The 22326-nt window shown below is 34.5% G+C and overlaps 3 protein-coding genes across 3 annotated transcripts; 1 reads left to right on the top strand and 2 right to left on the bottom strand.

Moving 5' to 3' along the window:
- Positions 1 to 614: 614 nt before the first annotated feature.
- Positions 615 to 2050, bottom strand: LOC122583620 (protein CANDIDATE G-PROTEIN COUPLED RECEPTOR 7-like). The gene is made up of 2 exons (XM_043756004.1): positions 1345 to 2050; positions 615 to 1231 (listed from the first exon to the last, which is right to left on the bottom strand). The coding sequence occupies exons 1-2, from the start codon at positions 2048 to 2050 to the stop codon at positions 615 to 617; spliced, it is 1323 nt and encodes a 440-aa protein (XP_043611939.1).
- A 5518-nt stretch (positions 2051 to 7568) lies between these two features.
- On the bottom strand, positions 7569 to 8943 carry LOC122583619. Its single transcript, XM_043756003.1, has 3 exons — positions 8451 to 8943; positions 7850 to 8248; positions 7569 to 7735 (listed from the first exon to the last, which is right to left on the bottom strand). The coding sequence occupies exons 1-3, from the start codon at positions 8941 to 8943 to the stop codon at positions 7569 to 7571; spliced, it is 1059 nt and encodes a 352-aa protein (XP_043611938.1).
- Positions 8944 to 12030: 3087 nt separating this feature from the next.
- Positions 12031 to 18509, top strand: LOC122581913 (phosphatidate phosphatase PAH1). Its single transcript, XM_043754231.1, has 11 exons — positions 12031 to 12193; positions 12593 to 14073; positions 14631 to 15211; positions 15293 to 15366; positions 15684 to 15768; positions 16093 to 16179; positions 16852 to 16924; positions 17056 to 17099; positions 17187 to 17315; positions 17899 to 18003; positions 18087 to 18509. Exons 2-11 carry the CDS (start codon positions 12789 to 12791, stop codon positions 18141 to 18143), a joined length of 2520 nt encoding a protein of 839 aa, XP_043610166.1. The 5' UTR covers positions 12031 to 12193; positions 12593 to 12788; the 3' UTR covers positions 18144 to 18509.
- The last annotated feature ends 3817 nt before the right edge of the window (positions 18510 to 22326 follow it).

Here is a 22326-nt window from a genome sequence, read left to right as displayed (position 1 = left end):
ATTGACTGTTGCCTAAGTTCCATTTATAGCTGCCGTACATTTATAAATACATACACATGTTCAGTTTTGGAGGGGTTTGTTATGAGCAGCAAAATTTTTTCCAACAGTGGTTAGTCATAAGATTGGTTCCATGATTTCCGTGATTATAAATTTTATAATGTTGAACACCAAAAGGGTGTATTTTCCATTTTGAATCTCCACCACCATTTTGTGAATGGAATTATTACTTTCCAAAAATTGCTTTCTGAAAAGAAAAAAAAAAAGGTCTCACTGTTTCAGCAAGATTAAAAGCCATTAGCCCATAAGACCCCAATACAAGCCCACTAAGGACATCGATGATGGTCCGGAGACAACTAAAGATTTTGTTCGTGTTAAGCCCGATTTTGGGGGAGGCCATCATAAGTACAAAGAAATTTAAAGGCATTGCAAAACTTGGTGGGTCCGCTGCGCCACCACCAGTACCTCGTGGTTGGTTCGTTTTTGGTGCGAGTACAAGCCAACATCACTGTGTGACTATAAATAGTTGTATAATCGGCGACTTTGCTAAGAGAATCCGTTGTCAGCTAGAAAGTAATATGAACAACAAAGCAAAATATTCTGAATATCAAAGCTAATCAAAGTTCAAACTCTTGTTCTCTAAGAACCACCTCTGCAGCTTCCTCTTCCTCATCACCAATAATGAAATACTCATTCGTGGCAATCGGCCTAAACATGTAAAACATCACCACATAAAATGCCACACTCGCTAGTTCTTCAGCAGCATTAGCCACCCATTGATGCTTATATGCTGCAATCGTCTTCAAAGCGAAAACAATAATCCTTGTGAAATACAAGTACCCAATAACCAAAACATAAAATTGCCTAAAAAGAGTCAGTTTTGCTAAAGTTCTAGCTGCTTTCCCGTCGGTTTTGGAGGACTCCCTCAAGGATCTAATCGACCACACAATTGGGAATATGATAGCACAGCAACAAACTATATCGACCAACAAGAACACTTGGTTCCAAGTCACCCAATCTTTAATAAACGGCCCGGTTTCTCCTATTACTATGGAAGCTATGTTAGCGAAAACTTGAAGAGGGATCACAATCATCAGCACCTTCTTTTCGTTTTCTTGCAAAAATGATTTCAAAAATGACCATCCAGTGCCAATTAGTATGATGACAGTAAACAATAGGACAACCCTTAGAAATTGGAACATGTAAAACAAAACATCCCATCCATGAGGAGTTCCTGTCGAACATAAATCAAATTACTTCTGTTTACTTTCTTCCTTTCTTTTTTTTTTTTAATTTTTTTTTTATCAGTTTTGCACTCGGATGACTAAATTGAACTATATTAATTACCTGTAACCTTCACATAATGTTTATCTTCCGCGGCACATATCAAATTAAGCGATTTCATGACAAGCAAAATGCCCATTAGTAAATGAATCCGATGAACAGATAGCTTGTTTTTCATACATTCGACGATCCAAAATCCTAGAAAACACATATATGAGAGGGAGAAAATGGTGTATAGAAAAGGTAATGTAGTTAATCCAGCTGATAAATAATCCCTTGTATTGCCCTCATTATTATACAACTCGGTACGGACGTCCATTGTGACAAAAGATTCAGGATTACAATTCGCGAAAAAAAGAAAATAATCATTAGGGTTATCAACAGGATACGATTTATTAAACGACGAATGAGGTGGAGGTGAAAGATCACGAAATGTGAACAATAATGTTATAAATTTTGAATCAACAACGCAAAACCTTGGGTCTTGTTGGAACTCGGAAATGACTTGAAGTAACGATTCTTCGGTTAGGAGGAAGAAACCAAGGTGTGAAGGGTCGATTTCTGAGAGCATTGATGTAACGGACACGGATGAGATGGAGATGGAGGCAATGCCATGATTTGTGAATCCAAATTTTTCGAATAGGATCATGGGACGGTTGTCTGTTTGTATTTTTAATGATTTGATTTCGGCTATGCATGAAGAGGCGAAAAGAGAAAGGACAATGAGGATGATGGTGAGCCGTGTTGTCGGCGACGGTGAGGTCGTCATTTTGGTGGTCGTGGTGGACGGCGGTGGGTGGTGGTGAAGGAGAAGAATTAAAGGGCAAAGGAAATGGTGTTGTGCATGATGAACGAACTATTTATTTGAATATATTTTCTTCTTAGTTGATCAATTTAATAAATTACTCCCATAGTTTTCAAATAAATATTCATATTATGATTTGTGGGGTAAATTGAAAAATGAGGTATGAGGTATGTTTGAAATTGCACTGAAAATATCTCATAAATTTAGTTTACTAAGAGAGATTTATAACCTCTTATAAAACACTAGCACGGTACCCGCACAATGCAGCGGTGGTTGTAGTTGCAACGGTGTGGTGATAAGGGAATTTGTTGGTGGTGGAAGCGGCGTCGAGTGATCTTGATAATTGATGTAAAGGTAATTGATTAAAAGATTAATGGAGATATTTTGGATAAATGACTGATATTGTAATTTAATCGATCATTAATGGTATTTAAATAATTTTTCCATAATTTTTAAGAGAGAGTTGTTTTATTTATATAAAAGTATAGATTAGATTTATAGGAGAATTAAGATTAAGAAATAAGGACAATTTAGGTATAAAAAAGTGCTGAATTTCCTAAAATAGGAAAATTTAATATGTTTTATAAGGTGTTATAGATATTGAATTTTTTTGTTTTAGGACATTCAATACCTTTTTATACCCAAACTACCATTATTTCTTAATCTTAGTTCTCCTATACACGAGGACTGATTATGGGCAAATCGATCGTTTATAAATAAGGATAAGGACTTTCTCTTCTTCTTATAGTTCCTAATTCTACCTGCTAGATAAAGCTTTCTCAATCTTCAATCTCCTAAGATTCAACCTTCATTGGACCACTAAAAGTCCTCCACCACCAGCGACTACTAAGGCTTCACCCGAAATCGAGTTCTCGGTCTTACCTAGCCTAAAAGAGAATCGAATCCCTTGAGTTAACCATTGGAGAGGAATCAGAAAGGTAGTTCCTTTGGCGAGATTCTTCCCCACACCCGTTCGGTAGTCTACTTCAGTTACAAGACTATTTCCCTTCCGATCCGTGGCTAGCTTTGCTTGCTTCCCCCTTGCTCTGGAAAGACCTTGATTCAAAGTAAAGGAATAAGGATAGCCGAATCGCTATCTCTGGAACCAAAGTCATACTATCTTGACTTGACTAAAGTCCTAATGGTTTGACCTTTATCTATATTTTTATACTATCGAATAAAAAAAAGCAACTCTCTCTTTACAATGTTATATGATAAATTATTTAAAATAACATTAGTGATTAAATTAATTATCAGTTCTTTATCTTTTAAAATATCTTCATTAATTGTTTAGATCAATTATTTTTACATCAATTATCTATAACACTTGACGCCGCCTCCACCACCAACAATCGCTCCCACCACTACAACGTCGCCACAAAACCGCCTCCGCATTGCGCGGTTATCGTGCTAGTTTGTAAATATACACGATGATTATACCTGATGTTAACAGACACAAACAAATCGTTAACTTTAGTCACATGTCACACACGTGAGGGGTAAAATCATCTTTTCCCACCCATATTTGATTCCTTCAAACAATATCAAATCATCTTTACCTAATTTCTTTTAAAGCCTTTTTTTTATTTTAATTTCTTCAAACAAAATTAAGATGTCCAATTACACAAACAGTTGTATACATTCATCATCATTTTTACCTTCCACCACCAAAACCACAAGACATAATTTAATTTCTTACAAAATCTAAAATCACATTAATTAAATACTTACATTCATATCAAACAACAATGAAGCTAATCAATAACGTAAGTTGTCAAAAGTTATCAAACAAAAGGATTCTTAAATTGTCAAAAGAAGACCCTAATTGATACGGATCCAGCCTTACCAGAAGATGACCCGACGGGCTTGCAACAATCAGACGTCAAAAGTGGCTAAGGATCAGCCCAAGACTTGGGGTTCACTCCAACCAAATAAAGAGTTTATTTCATTACGTATCTTCTATGTTTTGTTAAGATTATATATAATCTGATCTTTTCCTTTATTTTATTGTTACTTTGTTTTCCTATTTAAGACATTGAAATCTCTTGGTTGGAGGCAGAATATTAATAAAGTCTTTTCTTTTTGAGAACATATCTCTTGTTCGTCCGGTTGGCTGGAATTGATATCCGTCGAAGAGGACTTGGTTGGCCAAGCGTCATTGCCGCTAGGGTTTTGCCTAGGTATTTGCCTTCCGTTTGCTTGAATCCGTATCACTAACTGACAAACATAATATATTTTAGAGATCCTTAAAACAAAATAACAACCCAAATAATAACTAACAATTTTCTCTCTATTTTTCATTTTTTAAACACATTAACTAACCTCTTATGCGTTTTCGCTTTTTAACGAAACATGATCAACGATTTTTCAAAGTTCAAGGTGAAAAACAACTGTAAACATACCATGGCAATGGACGTTATTGATATGGAAATTTCAAGTTGCCGGCCTCCTCTTACATCAAACTTCATAAAGAAAATTTTTTCATTCATCAGAAGAAATGTTCTGTAAGTGTATCAATTTGATTAATGTTTTGATTGAACTAAAGTTTATTGTTCTTTATGTTTTGATTGAACTATAGGAACTAATCTTTCTTGTTTAAGATTATGTTTTTATTAAGAACGTTTTTTAACCTACTACAAATTGAACTAAATCTTTAACTCATCATAGTCTTCGATACAAAAATAAAAAGCTAAACTCGTTATAGTCTTTAATACACAAACAAATCGATCTACGCATATTAATATCACTTACCATCACTCAAAGCATTAACATCATCTCCACCACCACAAATAAACAAAGCCATGCACATTATTATTAGATTCTTCATTATAAATTAGTTGTTGGTTCCTTTTGTATCGGTCGGCTTCACAGTATTATTCCTGATGTTACGCCTAAGCTTGAGCTCTTCAAGCTTCATCCTTTTTGCTTCGCAAGAACATTCGGTGTCTCGCATCCACGTCTTCATCAAATAACTTAATCTTGAACAAGAAAGATCTAATTAGTTCCTAGTTATTTGGGGTTATAGATGAAGATGTAGATGCAAGAAACCAATGTTCTTTTGACGAACAAGATATGAAGCTTGAAGAGCTCAAGCTTAGGCGTAACATCAGGAAGAATACCTTGAAGCCGAGGATACGAGAGGAATCAGCAACTTAATGATGAAAAATTAGATGATATTGTTCACGACCTTGTCTATTTATTCTGGTCTAAATGATATTGATGCAAGTAGAGATGGGAAATGATGTTAGTATGCACCAATCAATTTGTTAGTTTGTGTATAGAAGACTATAACGAGTTGCCGAGTTTAGCTTTTAGTTTGTGTGTCAAAGACTGTGATGAGATTAGGATATAGTTCAATTTATTGTAGGTTACAAAACGTTCTTAATAAAAATCTTAAAAAGAAAGATTAGAATAGTTCACATAGTTCAGTCAAAACACGAAAAAACAATAAAATTTTGTTCTATCAAAACAATAATAATTAAATTGATACATTACAAAAAAATTCTTCAAATGAATAAAATTTTTCTCCTTTTCAAGTTTCATGTAACAAACGGCATCTTGAAATTGTCATATAAACAACTCCCCTTGCCATGGGTTGTGTATGGTAATTTTTCACCTTGAAGTTTAAAAATCTGTTTGTCATTCTTGGTTGGGAAGTAGAAACGTAGATGAAGTATAGTTAATCTGTTTAAAGAAAGAAGAGTAGAGGAAAGTTTGTTTGTTATTTTTTTGGGTTGTTATTGCCTATTATAACCATATGAGACTTGGCCCAGAAACAAATGGTTCTCGGTTTCCACATTTATTATATTTTCCGGCCAGGTCTGAACCAAGCCAAAAAATCACAAGACCCGCAAATTCAAAAAGGTTTTCTTTATGTTGTTTTGGAGGTGGGTGGGTTGAAGAAATTTATATATAGAATAAGAAAATAGAGTTGAAACGAAGAAGAAATGTGTTTAAAAGAAAGAAGCAGAGGGAAATTTTTTAATCATGGACATGAGCAGTTCTCGGTTTTCAAGTTCATTATATTTTTGGCTCCGCCAAGAAAATGAGAAGAACATGAAAATATAGAAAGCAGCAGCTACGTTGGGTGTGGAGTGTGGACGGTAGAATGGATGTTTGTGGGTGCAAGTTTGTGCTTTAGTGGCCGGTAACGATGCATTTCCGACTGATGCAACGGGAGTGGGTCGGTGTTTGGTTTTGAGATTTTTCGGCCATTGATTGAGATTTGGAGTGGTGGTGGTTATAAATGTGCGTTTATAATTGTAAGTTATGAGGAATTGTTTGCACGAAAGGGGAGAGAGAGATATTGTGTTGTAAAAGTGGTGATATAAGTTGTTCTAAAATCATGTTTCTAATAAACATATTTATATTCCTTTATCACACAATTTGCAACCCTCACATAATTGGCGTTTCTCACACAATTGCAACTCTATCACACAAAATACATGAATGCGCTACCAGTCCACCACCACCAACCCCATGCCTCGCCGTCAATCACAGCCATCAGGTAGTGTGTTGTTTTCGCATTTTCTAAACAATGATATATGCTCATAAACTACTGGATGTTTCGATTGTTAATACATCATTATTATCATTAGAAATGTTATACATCGAGCTTTTTTTTAATTCGGTAAGTATCTTGCAACAAGTTTGAAAATTAATGCTTATTGAAAAAAGTGTAAAATTTCTAAAATATATATATATATATTTTTTTGAACGGCGAAAATCATATTACTATAAACCCTCTAGCAAAACACTAGAGGTCAAGGTACATATCTAAAAATACAACAAACTACACATTCTAGACTTACCTAGAACTTTAACTGTTAAGGTCGCAAAAGGTTGAAAATATTTTTAAAAAAAAACAACTTATGCCGAGTACAGAAAACGGGACATAAGAAAAAACACCTCACCGACGAAGGCCGAGCCACTGGTTTTCACTTCGTGGTGTTTTTTGTTGCGACCACAAATAAGTTATGAGGAAACAAGACATAAAGAAACAGAAAAAAAAAAAAGAAAAAAAGAGAGAGACATGATTAAACGCTAAGCATTGTCTCGATCAATAAATCCCACTAAATATAAGCTTTCCTGTCTCGACTATTTATCCAAATAAAAGAAACCGAGGTGATGGAGTAGAATATTTCCTTACTAGTTTCATGGACGCCATTATGAAAGGCGTTATTTCTAGCTTTTTCAGATATGCCACCACTAAGGGTGGGGGAGAGCTTCCCCACTCCTCCCTGATTTTTCTTCTCCTCCTCTCCCCTCCCCTTTTGCTAGTAGTACCTCGCCACCCCTCCCCTCCCCTCCCCACCCTTTTCTATTTAATTTCATTTCTATTTATTTTTAAAACTAAAACAATTTTATTTAATAATTTAAAACTACTACAATATTAAAAATAAAACAAACAACAAAATAAAACAACAAATCCAAACATCAAAGTACAATATTAAACGAAACGACAACACAATACATAAATAAACTAGCGATCGATGCCCGGGATAAATGTGCGATGAATATGGTCAATGAGATCCATCTGAAGATCCTCGTGAACGTTTGGGTTCTGTATCTCAAACAGTCGTTCATCCGATGGCTGTGGCGCAACAGGGGGATCTGGAATGTAATCAGGACTTATAGCGTGGTCCTCGTCTTTTAAAATCATGTTATGAAGAATACAACACGCATACATGATCTTACGGATGGGGGTTTATTCCATTTGTCGTGCCGGTTCTCTAAGTATTTTCCACTTTTTTTTAATAATACCAAAAGCTCGCTCCACGTCCTTCCTTGCAGCCTCCTGTGCCTTAGCATACCGAATCCTTTTCTCACCGGTTGGATGCTGTATCGTTTTCACAAACATCGCATATCTTGGGTAGATCCCATCCACTAGATAATACGGGTACCGATATTCGGTTCCATTTACAGTGAAAGGAACCAACGGTGCTGTGCCGTCTTCAAAAGGGCTGAACAAAGGAGATTGGTTCAACACATTAATGTCGTTGTTTGAACCGGCAACACCAAAGTATGCGTGCCAAATCCAACAATCCTGTGAAGCAACTGCTTCAAGCGATATCGTCGGCCCGTGATGGTCACCTCGCGTGTACTGACCACGCCAAGCTACTGGACAATTATCCCAAGCCCAGTGTGTACAATCAAGACTCCCTATAAACATTTATACATTATTAACTAAACTACGTAATATATATATATATATATATATATATACACATTTATACATTATTAACTAAACTACGTAATATATATATATATACTTTTATACATTATTAACTAAACTACGTAATATATATATATATACATTTATACATTATTAACTAAAAAATATATATATTAAGTTAAGATATACCTAACATGCCGGGGAAACCATGGTAAGATGCATGATGATCAAGAATGCGTTGCGTATCAGTACGCGTTGGCCTACGCAAGTATTCATGCCGATATAACTTAATGACTCCATCACAAAAAGCATTAAGGGTTTCACGTGACGATCTTTCCGACATATTTAGGTAATCATCTAAACTATCGGGATTACTACCATAGCCTAACTGACGAACTGCAGATGTGCATCTCTGTAAAGCCGAAAACCCCCATCTACCACGCGCGTCGATCTTCCTCTTAAAAAAACTAAAATTGTTTTCCAAATCTGAAGCTATCTTCACAAACAACCGTCTACTCATACGAAACCGTTTTCTAAAAAAAGTCTCATTAAATTTCGGTTCCTCGGCAAAGTAATCTCGAAAAAGACGGTTGTGAGACTCACCACGATCGTCCCGTCTTGTATACGTTCTTGAAGAGGAGGCAGTATCGCGGACATCTTGTTGAATCGCATAATGCGCCATTGTGAATAGATTAATATAACAGTCCGTCTCGTCGGATGAACTCGAATCCGATTGGAAATTTGGGGGTGTTGGGCCGTGATTATCAAGAAATAAAGGATTGTTGAAGAAAGGGTTCATGATTACGAAAATATAAATATATGTATGTGTTATTTGTGTGTGTGTTTTGTGAGTTCAAAGAGAAAAAAAAGGAGGATCAAATCGGCAGAAAGAAAAGAAAGAAAAGAAAGAAGAAAGAAAGAAAGAAGAAAGAGAGAGGAGAAAGAGACGTTGCAGGTGGGTCCCTTTGTTTTTTTTTTTTAAGGCTGCAACGGTCAAAACAATAGGTACCCAAACCGGCACCATGGTGCCCAAAGTGCTCCCCTCCCTACCGGTACCGGTAGTTCGGGGTGGTGTTCACACCGGTACCGGTCCTATGCCTAACCACTCCGTCCTCCCTAAGTGAACTTAATGGCTTCAACTTTGTAACGATTAGCAGCCAAGATATTAAAATTATCACACCAAGATAAAATACGATTAGGTTGGTCATTAGAAATGTCGCACTTCAGCCAGTTACTAATGAGGAGTCTAGCTTATATCTTTTACTAACTTGCATTGATGAAAGACGTGATAGAAAACTCTACAAATGTATATGGTTTTTGAACTAAATTTTTGTTGGTATGTTGATACCAATGAAAATTGTGTCAGGAGTCCACAGATATACTAAAACCATTATTTGATCTGCTGGCAACAAGTATTCAGGCTGTGAATCACTATTTGTTTTTTTTTTTTTTTTTTCGCTTTAGATTATACTATTGTTTCGTTAGTCTTTATGTAATTATGTTGTTCCAATTAAGTGATACTAATATGTTTCTTTCGGCATTCATATTCACTATGGTTTATATCATTTATTTATCCATGTTAATAAAATTTGGTGTCAGGCCAATAATTATAAGTTTATTCCTTGTTGAACTCCTTCCATAACGAGTAACATAAATGCCGGTGTTTATAACCTAACAAAATCGAACCTTACATTTTGATAGTTTATTATATATTTACGTATGATAGGGCAGTTACTTACATTTATGAAGGAATGTAATGTTATGAATGAACTTCAATTCTATATCTAAAGTTGCATTTTGGAAATTTAGTATTCGTAAATGTGCAAAAATGCTTAGGAGCAAAATAAGTTATCAAGGTAATATGTCTTTGCTTGATAGAGTATAGAAGTTATCACCTATTCCTTAATTTACGATACGACAACATACTTACATATTGTTCATATTTATCTTTTATTTATTTCTTTTGAAAGATGAATTTCGCTTGAAACTTCGTGTTGTGATTTGACAGCAAGATGTCTAGTATACGTTGTCTTAACTGGGTCCACACTAGATAGCTCCCTCGAAGTACCCTACTAATTCCCCGAAGACACGACGACTAATATGGGTAAACTCTGCCCCCTCATACTTGAACTTGGATGTATCCAAGCCAAGACTTCATAGAAAGACTACCTATATCTCAAAGTTGAGGAATAGGGATTCGAACCTTATTTCATTTTTTATATTGTTATTATTTACTATGGAGTTTTTTTTGGGATGGCTATTTACTATGACGTTGCGTTATAAGAGATGTTGTTTCCAAGCGAGCTAATTAAATGTTTCTCTCTTTTGCTACGATGATATAAGAAAATTTGTTGAAAGTGATGGGATTGTAACCGAAGGCTGAACAACTAATTAATAGAACCATCATTTATATGACTTGATTCTTTTTAACATATATAGTATATTTCTTTCACAATATAAATGGTTAACATTTTATTTTAATGGAGAATACTGACCAATGGGATACAATACAAGTGTATTATAGTATTTCGTAGTTGCTAATTATATACCTTTCAAAAATAAAAAAATACCATCATTAATATCTATCTACCTCTAATTAAGACTATATGCACAATATATGACAATGCAGTAGACTTCCAAGTTCAAATAATTAATGTGTATTCATCAATTCATCTACATAAAAATATGTATATGTATTGTTTGTTTATGATTTCTATTCCCCTCTTTGAATATATAGATTGAAAGAAGCTTATATTTATATATATTCACATCCAATTTCTTTTTTTCCCATTACAAAATGATATGTATAAGGAGTTGGTGGTGTAGGCCGACGACAATATATTGTATGAGGTGGAGAGGGTGTACGAAGGGGTGGTGTTGGTGGGCAATTGTGATGTTGGTAGGTTTTAGTGGGATGGGGTTTTGGTGGTTCCTGATGGTTGTGGCGATAGCAAGCCCCTCCCCGGTCGGAGAGCCTCCAGGACAAGGAGGCGGCGAGTTCCCCAACAGCATAGAGCTTGGGAAGCTCGGACCCGGTCAAGATCCGAATAACAAGGAGCACTCAACTACTATTATAGTCTAGTAGTCCTTTCGGCCGTGGAGTAGTTAACTCTTAAGATGCGTAACATGTGAAGGTCATCGTGATGGTAGGTAATGGTGACGTTTGGTGGTGGTTTTGGGAGGCAAAATGGTCACAGGAAGAAAAAAAAAAGAACAATACTTGTTTTTGACTTTTTTGTATTAGTGTGTATGTTTTATGCATGTGTAGCTAGTCAAATTGAAGTGGTAACCAACTAATCATATAACCTATCATCCAATATATTGATTTAATAGAATATGAGTTACATACATATAATAAACATTCAAATAATTCGTTATACTCCATAAATATCTACATGATTCATTACAAAATGAACCTATAATTTTTTTTTTTTTGTTTTAAAAAACCTTTTGATTTCACAATAACTTGATACAGCTATTCAAGAAAGGTAAGCATACTAAAATCGTTTTCTAGAATCGTCAAGAGAGAAGAAAAAAATGAAGAAAAAATTACGAGTAACACACAAAATCCTCAAGAATATTCCATCCAAAATTTACCAAAATCCCCCCAACTATTTTTGTAATTTCCACCAATTTTTGAGGCCCATTAACATTTGACTATATATATACTCGTACAAAAATCCTTGAGTCAATTTAATACCATCTCAAGAAATCCCAATTCCGACACTCAACAACACAAAGTCCAAACTTGAAGCCATTTCTTTATTTTAAAAACACTTTACACACACAAAAATATATATATAAAAATACAAAATAATATCTTAGATAACATCGCCCTGTATCTCTGTACCAACTCAAAAACACTTGCTTACAGAAAGAAATCAAGAAAGCAAGCTACTTGATTTGGAGTTGATTTTTTAAAGTAAAATTATGTAAGTCAACAGTTTTCAATATGGGTTTCTTGATTTTTTTTAATTTATAAGATCTTTATTGATTTATTGTTTGTTTGTTAGTTGAATTTAATAAAGTTTAGATTTTTATTTTAGTGGGTTATAATTTAAGTTGGAATGTGTGTTGTTTGATTTATTATATGTTTGTTTTTTAATGTTTCTTGCATTATTGAGATTTTTTTTTTTTTTAAAAAAAAGATTGTTTTTGAAGTTGGTATCTTTAGATATTAGAGCCAATCAACTAAAGTTCTTGTTTTAGGGCTTAAATTTTGTGTTATTTGATCATATTATATATGTATCATGTATGTATATGTAAGTAACTTCAATTGATAAGTTTGTTAAAGATCATATATTTATTTCAGAAATTTGTTTTGTGTGCAGAAGTCTTGATCTTGACAGTTTTCTGAATAATCTGAATTGGTTTTTGAGACTATTTATTTGAATTTGGAAAGATATTCTTTTTGGGTGGTTTATCTTGTGGTTGATGGTCAACACTTTTGACGATTTTTTCTTTGAAAAACCGAAATCAAGATTCAAGAGTTATTTCGGTATTAAGTTTTGAGCAAGAAAAGACCAGATGATTAGTAGAGTCGGAAGTTACCTTTCTCAAAGTGTATATTCCGTTGCCACCCCGTTTCATCCGTTTGGTGGTGCAGTTGACATAATTGTTGTCCAACAACAAGATGGGTCTTTTAGAAGTACGCCTTGGTATGTTAGGTTTGGGAAGTTTCAGGGTGTGCTTAAAGGGGCGGAAAAAATTGTAAAAATAGAAGTAAATGGTGTAGTAGCTGATTTCCATATGTATCTTGATAATTCGGGTGAAGCTTACTTCATTAAAGAAGTTGTCCCCGAGAAGGATATTGATGTCAAAGGTGCTAGAGAAGATGATTTTGCCCCTGAGAAAAAAAATAATGCCGAGGTTCAGTTTCAAGATGAACATGCAGAGAGTACAGAATCTGATAGTGAAAAAAGATTTTATGAATTTCAAGATGAACAGACCCAATCGTTAGATGGGTCAATTGAGTTGTCTGATTTTGGATCTAATCGTTATGATAATTTAGAAGGTGATTTGGAATCAACAAGTTCAGAGGTGGTTTTGTTCAGCATTGATGGTCAAATTTTGTCAGCTCCGATAACATCGATGGAGCAAAATACAGAAAATGTGCAACTGAGCACACCGCAGTTTCATTTGGGACCTATGGAAGGACCTGAATTTGAAGGTGATCTGGATTTAAGCAATGAATCTACTTGGGCTCAATATTTAAGTGATTTCAACATATCAAAAGATAAAGGTACCGAAACTCGGAATGTAGTGAACCTAGAGCGGGAATTATCTATAAAAAGTGTCGCTGAAGATACACCAAGTGATACAAAGAAAGAGGATGTTTTTAAGAGCTGTTTGGCATTAAATGATTTGGGAAAGCTAGAAGATGGCGGAGAATGTGAAGTAGGTGTTGAAGAATTACAAGTAGGCAATGAATGTGAAGGGGCTGAAAATGTCGAGTCCTTGAAGTCAAAGGCTGAAACTGCGTCTACAGGTGTGACTTCGCAGGATATGGAACAGAAACTTTCTGATGTTGCAATTCTTAGTAATCAAGATCGTGAAGAAATTGTAGGGGTTGAAGATGCCGAATCTGTTAAGTTAGAGGATGAAACCGAGTCTACTCTGGTGAATTTACTGGATATTGAACAAACACATTCAGATGTTGCTATTGTTAGTAATCAAGATCATGAAGAATCTGAAAGGATCGAAAATAGTCCAAAAGGATCAGAAAGTAGAGATGAGTCCACCATCTGTGTAACTGAGGAGTCTCAACTGTATTCTGATGATAATGAAAAGTTCAATAGATCAAGACCGACAAGTAAGTGATTCTGTATTAAATGGAATTACAAGTAACTGGTTAAAATGGATTGAGTTGCCCGACACACTTTTTGCCAAAAATGAATATTGCATTATAAATAGGTAGTGCATTAGATATGGTTACAATGTCTAATAGTATTTCAAGAGTAATATGGTTTTTGGAATAAAACGATCAGAAAGTTATGAAATTTGAAGTTACACTTTGCTGAGTTTTGATCGGTTTTTACTGGCCCATTGGACACGTTTCTGTTTATGCTAGTTTTTCGGATTAATAATCAAATTCCTAAATCAAGAAATACACATTAGCTAACTGCGGGCTGGTTTGGGTTTGGTCATTGATTGAGGAACATATACCCTTAATTAAACTTCAGAAAACTCGTCGACCACATTCAAACCCACCAGTATCTCGTTACTTGCCACAGGTAAATAGGTAAATATAGGAAGGATCTTCCCTGAATATTTTTACCAAGTTAGGTATTCCATAGGTAATTAAGTAAATTTAGTATCGTCTGTTGATGATATCTAACATGGTTCAATGTAATTTCATGGATGTTACAGGGATAGAGATATCTCTTTGTGGGAACTTGCTACGTCCTGGTATGGGGTTGAGTACTGCTTCTGAAACGTTTAACGCCCACCGAATACCCGAGGAAGAATTTAGAATTTCTGCTGCATCGATTATTAAAAATGACAGCTTAATAGTCAGAATTGAAGATAAATACTTTACATGGGAAAAAGCTGCTCATATTGTTCTTGGGGTGGCTGTATATGGGTTAGAAATGCATGCCGATCCCACAGATGCGATTCCTGTGGTGTGGAGTGGGCCCAATGGTGACTCCGGGATTCCAACAACTCCATCTGGCCGTAGATGGAGGCTTTGGCCCATTGCCTTTAGAAGAACTAAGACACTTGACCATAATACTAGTAATCTTTCGGGTGAAGATGTTTTTCTCGACTCGGAATCGGTTTTTGACTCCCCACAACCCGTAGAAGCGTCTCCGACATCATCCCAATCCCCCCAGAAGCAATTTCTAAGGACACAAGTTCCCACTAGTGAGCAAATATCATCATTAAATTTAAAAGATGGGCAGAACATGGTGTCATTTATTTTTTCGACCAGAATGTTAGGAGTTCAAAAGGTATGTTTTTATATTTTCTAAAGTTATCTTCTATGCTTCAATTCCTGCTCATTATGCATAATTTGCTAATAATCATTGTAGGTTGATGCTCATATATACTTGTGGAAGTGGAATGCAAGAATTGTGATATCAGATGTTGATGGGACGATAACAAAGTAAGATCTATTGAGGATGTGATTCTATGATATTGTATAATCGAAATATGATAATCAACTTAATTAAAATTGACTATTGGATATAATGTTTAGATGTGCTTCTGCTTGTTGAATTTCTGATATGTATACATTTTGATTTTAAAGTGTTTAACAACTTCTATTTACTTCAGACTTCAGTAACCACTAGATAGGGACATTAAATAAAAACTTAAGTAACGCCAGGTGTATAGCTTTTCATGGTTATTGATGCAGGGTTTCTATGTTCTTACATTAATCGCTATTATGCCACTGTCTCAATGTTATATCGTGTCTTGCAGGTCTGATGTTCTTGGTCAGTTTATGCCTTTAGTAGGGAAAGATTGGACTCAATCTGGGGTAGCCCGGCTCTTCTCTGCAATTAAGGTATTTTGAATGTGTAAAAATATTTTCGGATGGATGACTATGGGCCAGGAAAGTCAGAATTGACTCAAAAAATGTTGTAGTCTCTTTCTTATTAAATTTTATATATAAGCAATGTATTAAATATATAACTTTTCCATAATAATACTCCAATATGTATGTTATTAAAATGGATCATGATTACAAAGAAATTTTGAATGTTCTTTGTCCTGCTCTCAGAAAGTTTACCAATTTGACTTGCTAGAGAACAAATTGTATCCCAAATGGGACCCATTTATTCTTTGCATTGAGGTATAGCATATTTTGATTTTTTTTACTAACTTGCAGGAAAACGGATATCAATTATTGTTTCTAAGTGCACGTGCAATTGTTCAAGCATATCTCACGAGAAGTTTTCTCCTTAATCTCAAGCAGGTACTCAATGCGCTCCTTTATATGTTTTGATGACTAGTCGGGCATACAGTTCCGGATTTGTAGATATTTGTTACGGTTTAGATTCTCCACATTATACATTTTTTAATTGTTTTGGCTTCCCATCCATAAGTGGCATTCAGGTGGTTTTGGATTGAATGGAACTGCTTAAAAAATATTTCATTTTAATATAGACGAGTTTAAAGCCTTTACTCCTATATACTAATAGTAACAACTAACAAAATATTGACAATGTTAATTTGAATCAAAAATCTATTATATCACAGTTAGGGTGTAATTAACCTATTTACTTGTATTCAAACACATCATTGAAAAGCTATGCAACAAGTCAAACATAAGGAAGGTCATGTGTTCAAACGTTGCAAGTCGTTGATTTATTGATGACTAAAAGGTATGGCTGATAGGAAAACGTTAAATGGGGTCAGACTGTCAGAGTTGGTTGATAAAATTTCCATATTTGTATGCCTATGCTATCACTAGACATCTCATGTTGTTCATTGCTGAAAGTTACTTATAGATACTTCAACACTAGTCAAAATCTTGTAGTTCCAGATGACTTGGTTATGTGTCACAAAAAGATTCATGTCATAGTTACTATTTGAAAACATCAAATTGCGCCGGACATATGATTCATCAAACATATGATTTTTACAGGACGGGAAAGCTTTACCCAATGGGCCGGTCGTCATTTCACCTGATGGCTTATTTCCATCATTGTTTCGTGAAGGTGAGTTGCTTATGACAATTAACTTGGTCAGAATGAGCTGGTCACACACATTAATAAAATCCCAGGAGTCGATTTTGATTTGTTATGCACTGTGTAAACTGTGATACTTGTTTGTTTCCTTGCTGTGGCAGTTATTAGAAGAGCACCTCATGAATTCAAGATTGCGTGTCTAGAAGTAAGTATAATGAATCGAACGAATATCTTCCTTTAGCTCTGATTTGGTTATGTTGTTTAAGTTGCAATGTTTGAATGTTTTCTGCAGGACATCAAAGCTCTTTTCCCATCTGATTACAATCCGTTTTATGCGGGTTTCGGGAACAGAGACACTGATGAGCTTAGTTACAGAAAAATAGGGATTCCAAAGGGCAAAATCTTCATAATTAACCCTAAGGTATTTGTTTCTTGTCTTACAAAATAGCTAGTGAAAACTAGGATCCATGCATTCGAGTTCTAGTTGGAAAGTTTTCTCATCTACTCATGAATGGGTATTTTTTAGGGCTATTTTAATTTTTAACGGGTGAAATGATTAAAACGAAAGAACTACTAAAAAAAGAAACTGAACAAAACTCAAAAATCAAGTTGGTTTTTAGCGCATAAAACCTCCTTTTTGTGTCTAAATTAGCATATTATTGAAACTAAAATAATCTAGTTTTAAGTTTTGTAATCATATCTAAGACTAATACATTAATTAACTATATAAGTATATATTATTTGGATGTCTCTGGACAAAGTGTTTAATCCAAACCCGACGTGGCATAAAAACTACTTGTTTTGACCCAAATCATTTTGAAAAATTACCCAACCCATTGGACTTTGCCTATTTTCCACCTCTAAAAAAGGGTGCGAAGACAAATCAGCGAACTGCAAAATGACTATTTTGTTGGCTTTTGGCCGGTCAGGAAGTTAGAACTTGAGCAAGGGCAGTTTGGTCAAATTATATTTGACACTAATTCTCATTTGAAATGAACTGGCAGGGTGAGGTAGCCATTAGTCATCGTATGGACATGAAGGGGAAGTCTTACACCTCTTTGCACACGTTAGTCAACGACATGTTCCCCCCGACATCAATGGTTGAGCAGGTATGACTCATGTCAAATTCCTGACTCAAGAAAAACTTTTAGTTCTTTATAATGCAAGCAGTTGATTTGGGTACTCTTTGCAGGAAGATTATAACTCATGGAATTACTGGAGAGTGCCATTGCCAGATGTCGACTTGTAGTAGTTTTTCACACTGAAAAGATTCTTGTTAAGCTATCTTCATTGGTAGATTCATCGTAGTTAACATTGGTAGGCATCATTCATGAGTATATATTGTGAGTGATGGATCGAGTTTTTGGTTTACTATCAAGCTCTCGGTTTTTTTCGCGTCCTTACTGGTATAGTTATGACAGCATGGTGTCAAGGATTGACTCATGTGTTAAACCAATCAGTTGGTTTCTGTTTGTAAAGCGACTTTAGTTAAGACAACTCGGGGTGAAACTGTTCAAATCCCATCAATCATAAGTGTACTCTAAATAGGATTACAAACAAGGTAGATATTGATTCATTTATAAAGTAACAGTGGTATCCCTTTTATTATTATGTACATCAGATTACTCCGTAATATATAGGTTGGTTTAGTATAATGGCAATGAATTAAGATTTGCTTGAATACGAAATGGGACTCTTTCTGTTCAGCCCCTTCATGATTTGATATCAAGAACTCTACTGAACCACACAAAACTGGTGTTTTGATTTGATTTTTTGGGTTCAATGACCTGGAGAATGTCCCTCTGTTCACCAATCACCACCTAATCGATAAAATCCTTCTTTACATCGGCCACATCCCGTAGTCAGTTATAATCTATGATGCTTATATTAATTCGTGTTTTTCTCTGATGAATGTCTTTCTTAATTATTGAGCCCCGCATAAAACGGATGATAGTAAATCTATCATAAATGAGTTGTGATGTCATGTGGAAAGCATTTAGAACTCTCACTCAAAGAAAAAGTACACAAATGTTCAAAAAAAAAAAAAAAAAAGTACACAAATACCCTCAATGAATTATTGGTAACTAATAAATGAAAACAACATTTTCATATCTAGCCTTGTAAAATTTGCCCAATGTTCAATTTACTAGTAAAATTTCTAGCTATATATTAGTTTATATGTAGTTCGTTCGTGTCATTCACGAATGAAAATGAACAGAGATTAATGTTTAGATATCGATAAGAGCAACCGGATTTTACTGCTAGTGGTCTTTTGGGCGGTGGGTGTTTCCCGGGACGTAAAGTTAAGAGGACTAGATACTTCGTGTGTCTGGGTTGGATTAGTGTGCACCTTTAGCCATTGGGGCGTTGCGTACAACGTACCCAGCAACCGACATTGTCTAACTTGACCTTTTAAAAAAAAAGTTTTAAGGAATGAACACAAACAAAATTAAGCTTGTATTAATTTTGGTTTTAAGAAGAGCTACGAGGATAAGGATCTTTTAAAGTTCATTGAATTTTATAGGTAAAGTTAAAGACTCTCAACCATTATATTAAAATTAAAGGTCAAGATTCAAACTTGATTTTTGAGGGGTATATTTATAAAAAACGACATCGGGGTCACTTGGGCAGTTGGGCTGATGCCAATGATGGGCCTAATTTGAACATTGGGCCACAAACAAACAACAAGACTGCATGTCTGCATGGATGCTCGATTGGAAGAATTTAAATGACCTGGCACGTGACCATTGCTTTAAGGCTCTCATGACCGATGGATTTGTATTCTTGCAGAGAATAAAAATGTTTGTAACGGGATAAGGTGTTGTGACTCCAGAAAGAAACGATTCCGGCAACCTTGTGTCGTTCCATTACAACCGCGGTGTCCTGGTAGTGTGGAAAAAACACGGTCGACTAATCCATAGTGAAAAAATTCAAGGTGGTCCTCCTTTTTTCTTCCTTTTTCTCATTGCTTTCTTTAAATGAAGTTTACTTCTTACATTTTTTTGGTAAGTAAAGATTTTTAACAAGTGATTACTGATCACATTACGTTATTGAAAGAAGTAAATTATAAATGAAAAAAGTGTAGGGGGTGCTTATAATGAATAAATAATTGACTCCCATGTTTTTTATATATGGATTAAAAAATTAATTTGTGAGAGGAATTTTACCCAATTTAAGTGTATAACAGCACCATCTTCACTTCCTCCTTACATATTTATGGGAAAAGTAATTGTGGAGTTGTCACGTATCCATCCAAATGAAAAGCCTCTCACATACTATTTTTTAAATATTTTTTTGTATTATGGATAAATAATAGACTGTAGATATGGTTTGTAATGTAATTGTAATAACAACTAGTATCCAAAAGTGTGAAAGCTTACTCCAACGATAACTTAATCAAAAGCCTTTTTTTGGTAAAAAATAAAAAAAATCTTCAAAAGGTTTTTTACCATTGGAGTAGATATGAAAATAAACACTCTCTCTCATCTATATATTTGCTAAGTAATGATTTTTTTGGTAAAAAAAAAGTCTTTTAAATGGTTTTTACTATCGGAATAAAAGCTTATTCCATAACTTTTATAAATAAAACTTTTGCACAATAACTTGATGAACAGTTTTTATTGAAACTATATGGTTTGTAATTGTAATGTAATCGCATAGGTTTCTTGAAGTTATATGAATTATGCATGGATGGTCAATGTTACAAACTACGGGAGATGAGTAGAGATGTGTAGAGATATAATATTAATGCGTAGTATATATTTATAATTGATTAGAAGGATGTTTCCAGGATGCAGCTATGATATGGTTGCAGCTACGGTGTGGAGTAATTTATTTTATAAAAAGGTATTATAAGTATATTAGGTAGAAATGTATAATGGAGTGAATGAAGTCAAATGACAAAATAAAAAACACCAAGACATTTTTTAGAAAGAGAAAGGGGTTGCCCATAAATTCTAAAAACATTCAAAATTTTAAGACACCTTATTTATGGATTACTAGAACCCTTGTGATGAGACGGTGTAATGACAACGACGGTGGGGTGCCGGCTGTGTGATGGCAATGTAATGGCGGTGGGTGATGGCACAGGTAATGGTGGTGCGCAACGATTGACGGTGGTGGCGGTAGTGGTGAGCAATTATTGGTGGTAGTCAGCGGCGAGTAGTTTAGGTTATTTATATAATGTGATTTTGATGAGTTGTTGAAATTAATTGTTAAAAGTTGAAATTTAAAATTTAATAAAATCTTATTTGCTTTATAATATAGTGTAAATATAAATATAGATATTGGGAGAAGGGAAAGAATTGGTGGAAGGGTTTTGTTTTCACCAAAACACTCTCGCGGCTAGCTCTAATTTTTCCCGAAAAGTGATTCGTTTAGCTAAATTTTATGACTCTAGACTCGTTCAAATATTTTGTTCACGCAATAACTATATATTGAAAACGTTTCCAGCAACTATTCGCATGCCTAAATTTTATTCACCAAAGTTCACGTAGCTCAAAATTTGACTTATTCCAATTTATTAGTCCCGTAACATTTACCGACTCAAATGGCAGGTATTACAAGTTTGATATGTTCAATATTCATGAAAGTTACGTGGAAGAGGAGTATGTCAAAACACGACGGAAGTTTTAAACAGACTCACTCGAGGCCGGAACAAGTAATTGGAGAGGTGAAGACAGTGTCTTTTTTTTTTTTTTTAATTTAACTCTAACCGTTTTACAATAAAGTAAAGAACATATGAATGATAAAAAATTTTGATGTGATGATCTAATATAAATTTTAGAAAATGGACTCTTATTTGTCTAAAAAACAAAGACAGTGGACTTTTATTTACTTGTTATATTTGTGTAATATTGATATTATACGCTATTAAAAAGTATATATTTTTGGCCCAACCATCAGTTTTATTATGTCAAATTATACATAATCAGTTTTATAACTTTATAGGTGTAATAAAAAAAGGTATACATAATCAGTTTTGTTAAAAAAAACTTAGTAAATACGGACTGGTTTTTTTGACCGCTTATAATTATGTCAAATTACTTGAGCATATGTTAATTTTGTAAAATAACAATGTAATGTCCTTAGCATGTAAAGAAAGATAAACAGTTTAAATACAAACAAAATAGGTGTCGGATACAAAATTATAAGCCGTCTTTTTACGTGAACAAATAAAGAAGGGTAAGTTGAGGTATAACTACACATATAAAAACAACAATCACCATAAACTTAAGCAATTGTCAAAATTCCGCTAAACCTCTTCAACCATGGTTCTCCATATGCAAATTCTAATTTTACGAGTGTCGTTTTTATCACCTAATCGAAAATAAATACAAAAGTTTATATTAAAAAGCTTGCGTTTTACGCGGGATTCAAATCTAGTTGCATATCATATCACAATAAAGCGGTGTGTATGGTCACGTGACATG

This window comes from Erigeron canadensis, chromosome 9 (assembly GCF_010389155.1).
Source record: "Erigeron canadensis isolate Cc75 chromosome 9, C_canadensis_v1, whole genome shotgun sequence".
Taxonomy (NCBI): domain Eukaryota; kingdom Viridiplantae; phylum Streptophyta; class Magnoliopsida; order Asterales; family Asteraceae; genus Erigeron; species Erigeron canadensis.
This window is presented reverse-complemented; position numbering and strand designations above follow the sequence as displayed.

Bases quoted from the DNA above. Each gene is read 5' to 3' on its own strand.
- LOC122583620 (XM_043756004.1), bottom strand. From the start codon at position 2,050: ATGACGACCTCACCGTCGCCGACAACACGGCTCACCATCATCCTCATT. The intron at 1,232-1,344 runs GTAATTAATATA...TATGTTCGACAG, and splicing joins ACATTATGTGAAGGTTACAG to GAACTCCTCATGGATGGGAT.
- LOC122581913 (XM_043754231.1), top strand. From the start codon at position 12,789: ATGATTAGTAGAGTCGGAAGTTACCTTTCTCAAAGTGTATATTCCGTT. The intron at 14,074-14,630 runs GTAAGTGATTCT...TGGATGTTACAG, and splicing joins CAATAGATCAAGACCGACAA to GGATAGAGATATCTCTTTGT. The intron at 15,367-15,683 runs GTAAGATCTATT...CGTGTCTTGCAG, and splicing joins GTTGATGGGACGATAACAAA to GTCTGATGTTCTTGGTCAGT.
- LOC122583619 (XM_043756003.1), bottom strand. From the start codon at position 8,943: ATGGCGCATTATGCGATTCAACAAGATGTCCGCGATACTGCCTCCTCT. The intron at 8,249-8,450 runs GTATATCTTAAC...AAATGTTTATAG, and splicing joins TGGTTTCCCCGGCATGTTAG to GGAGTCTTGATTGTACACAC. The intron at 7,736-7,849 runs GTATTATTAAAA...TGATTTTAAAAG, and splicing joins GGACGTGGAGCGAGCTTTTG to ACGAGGACCACGCTATAAGT.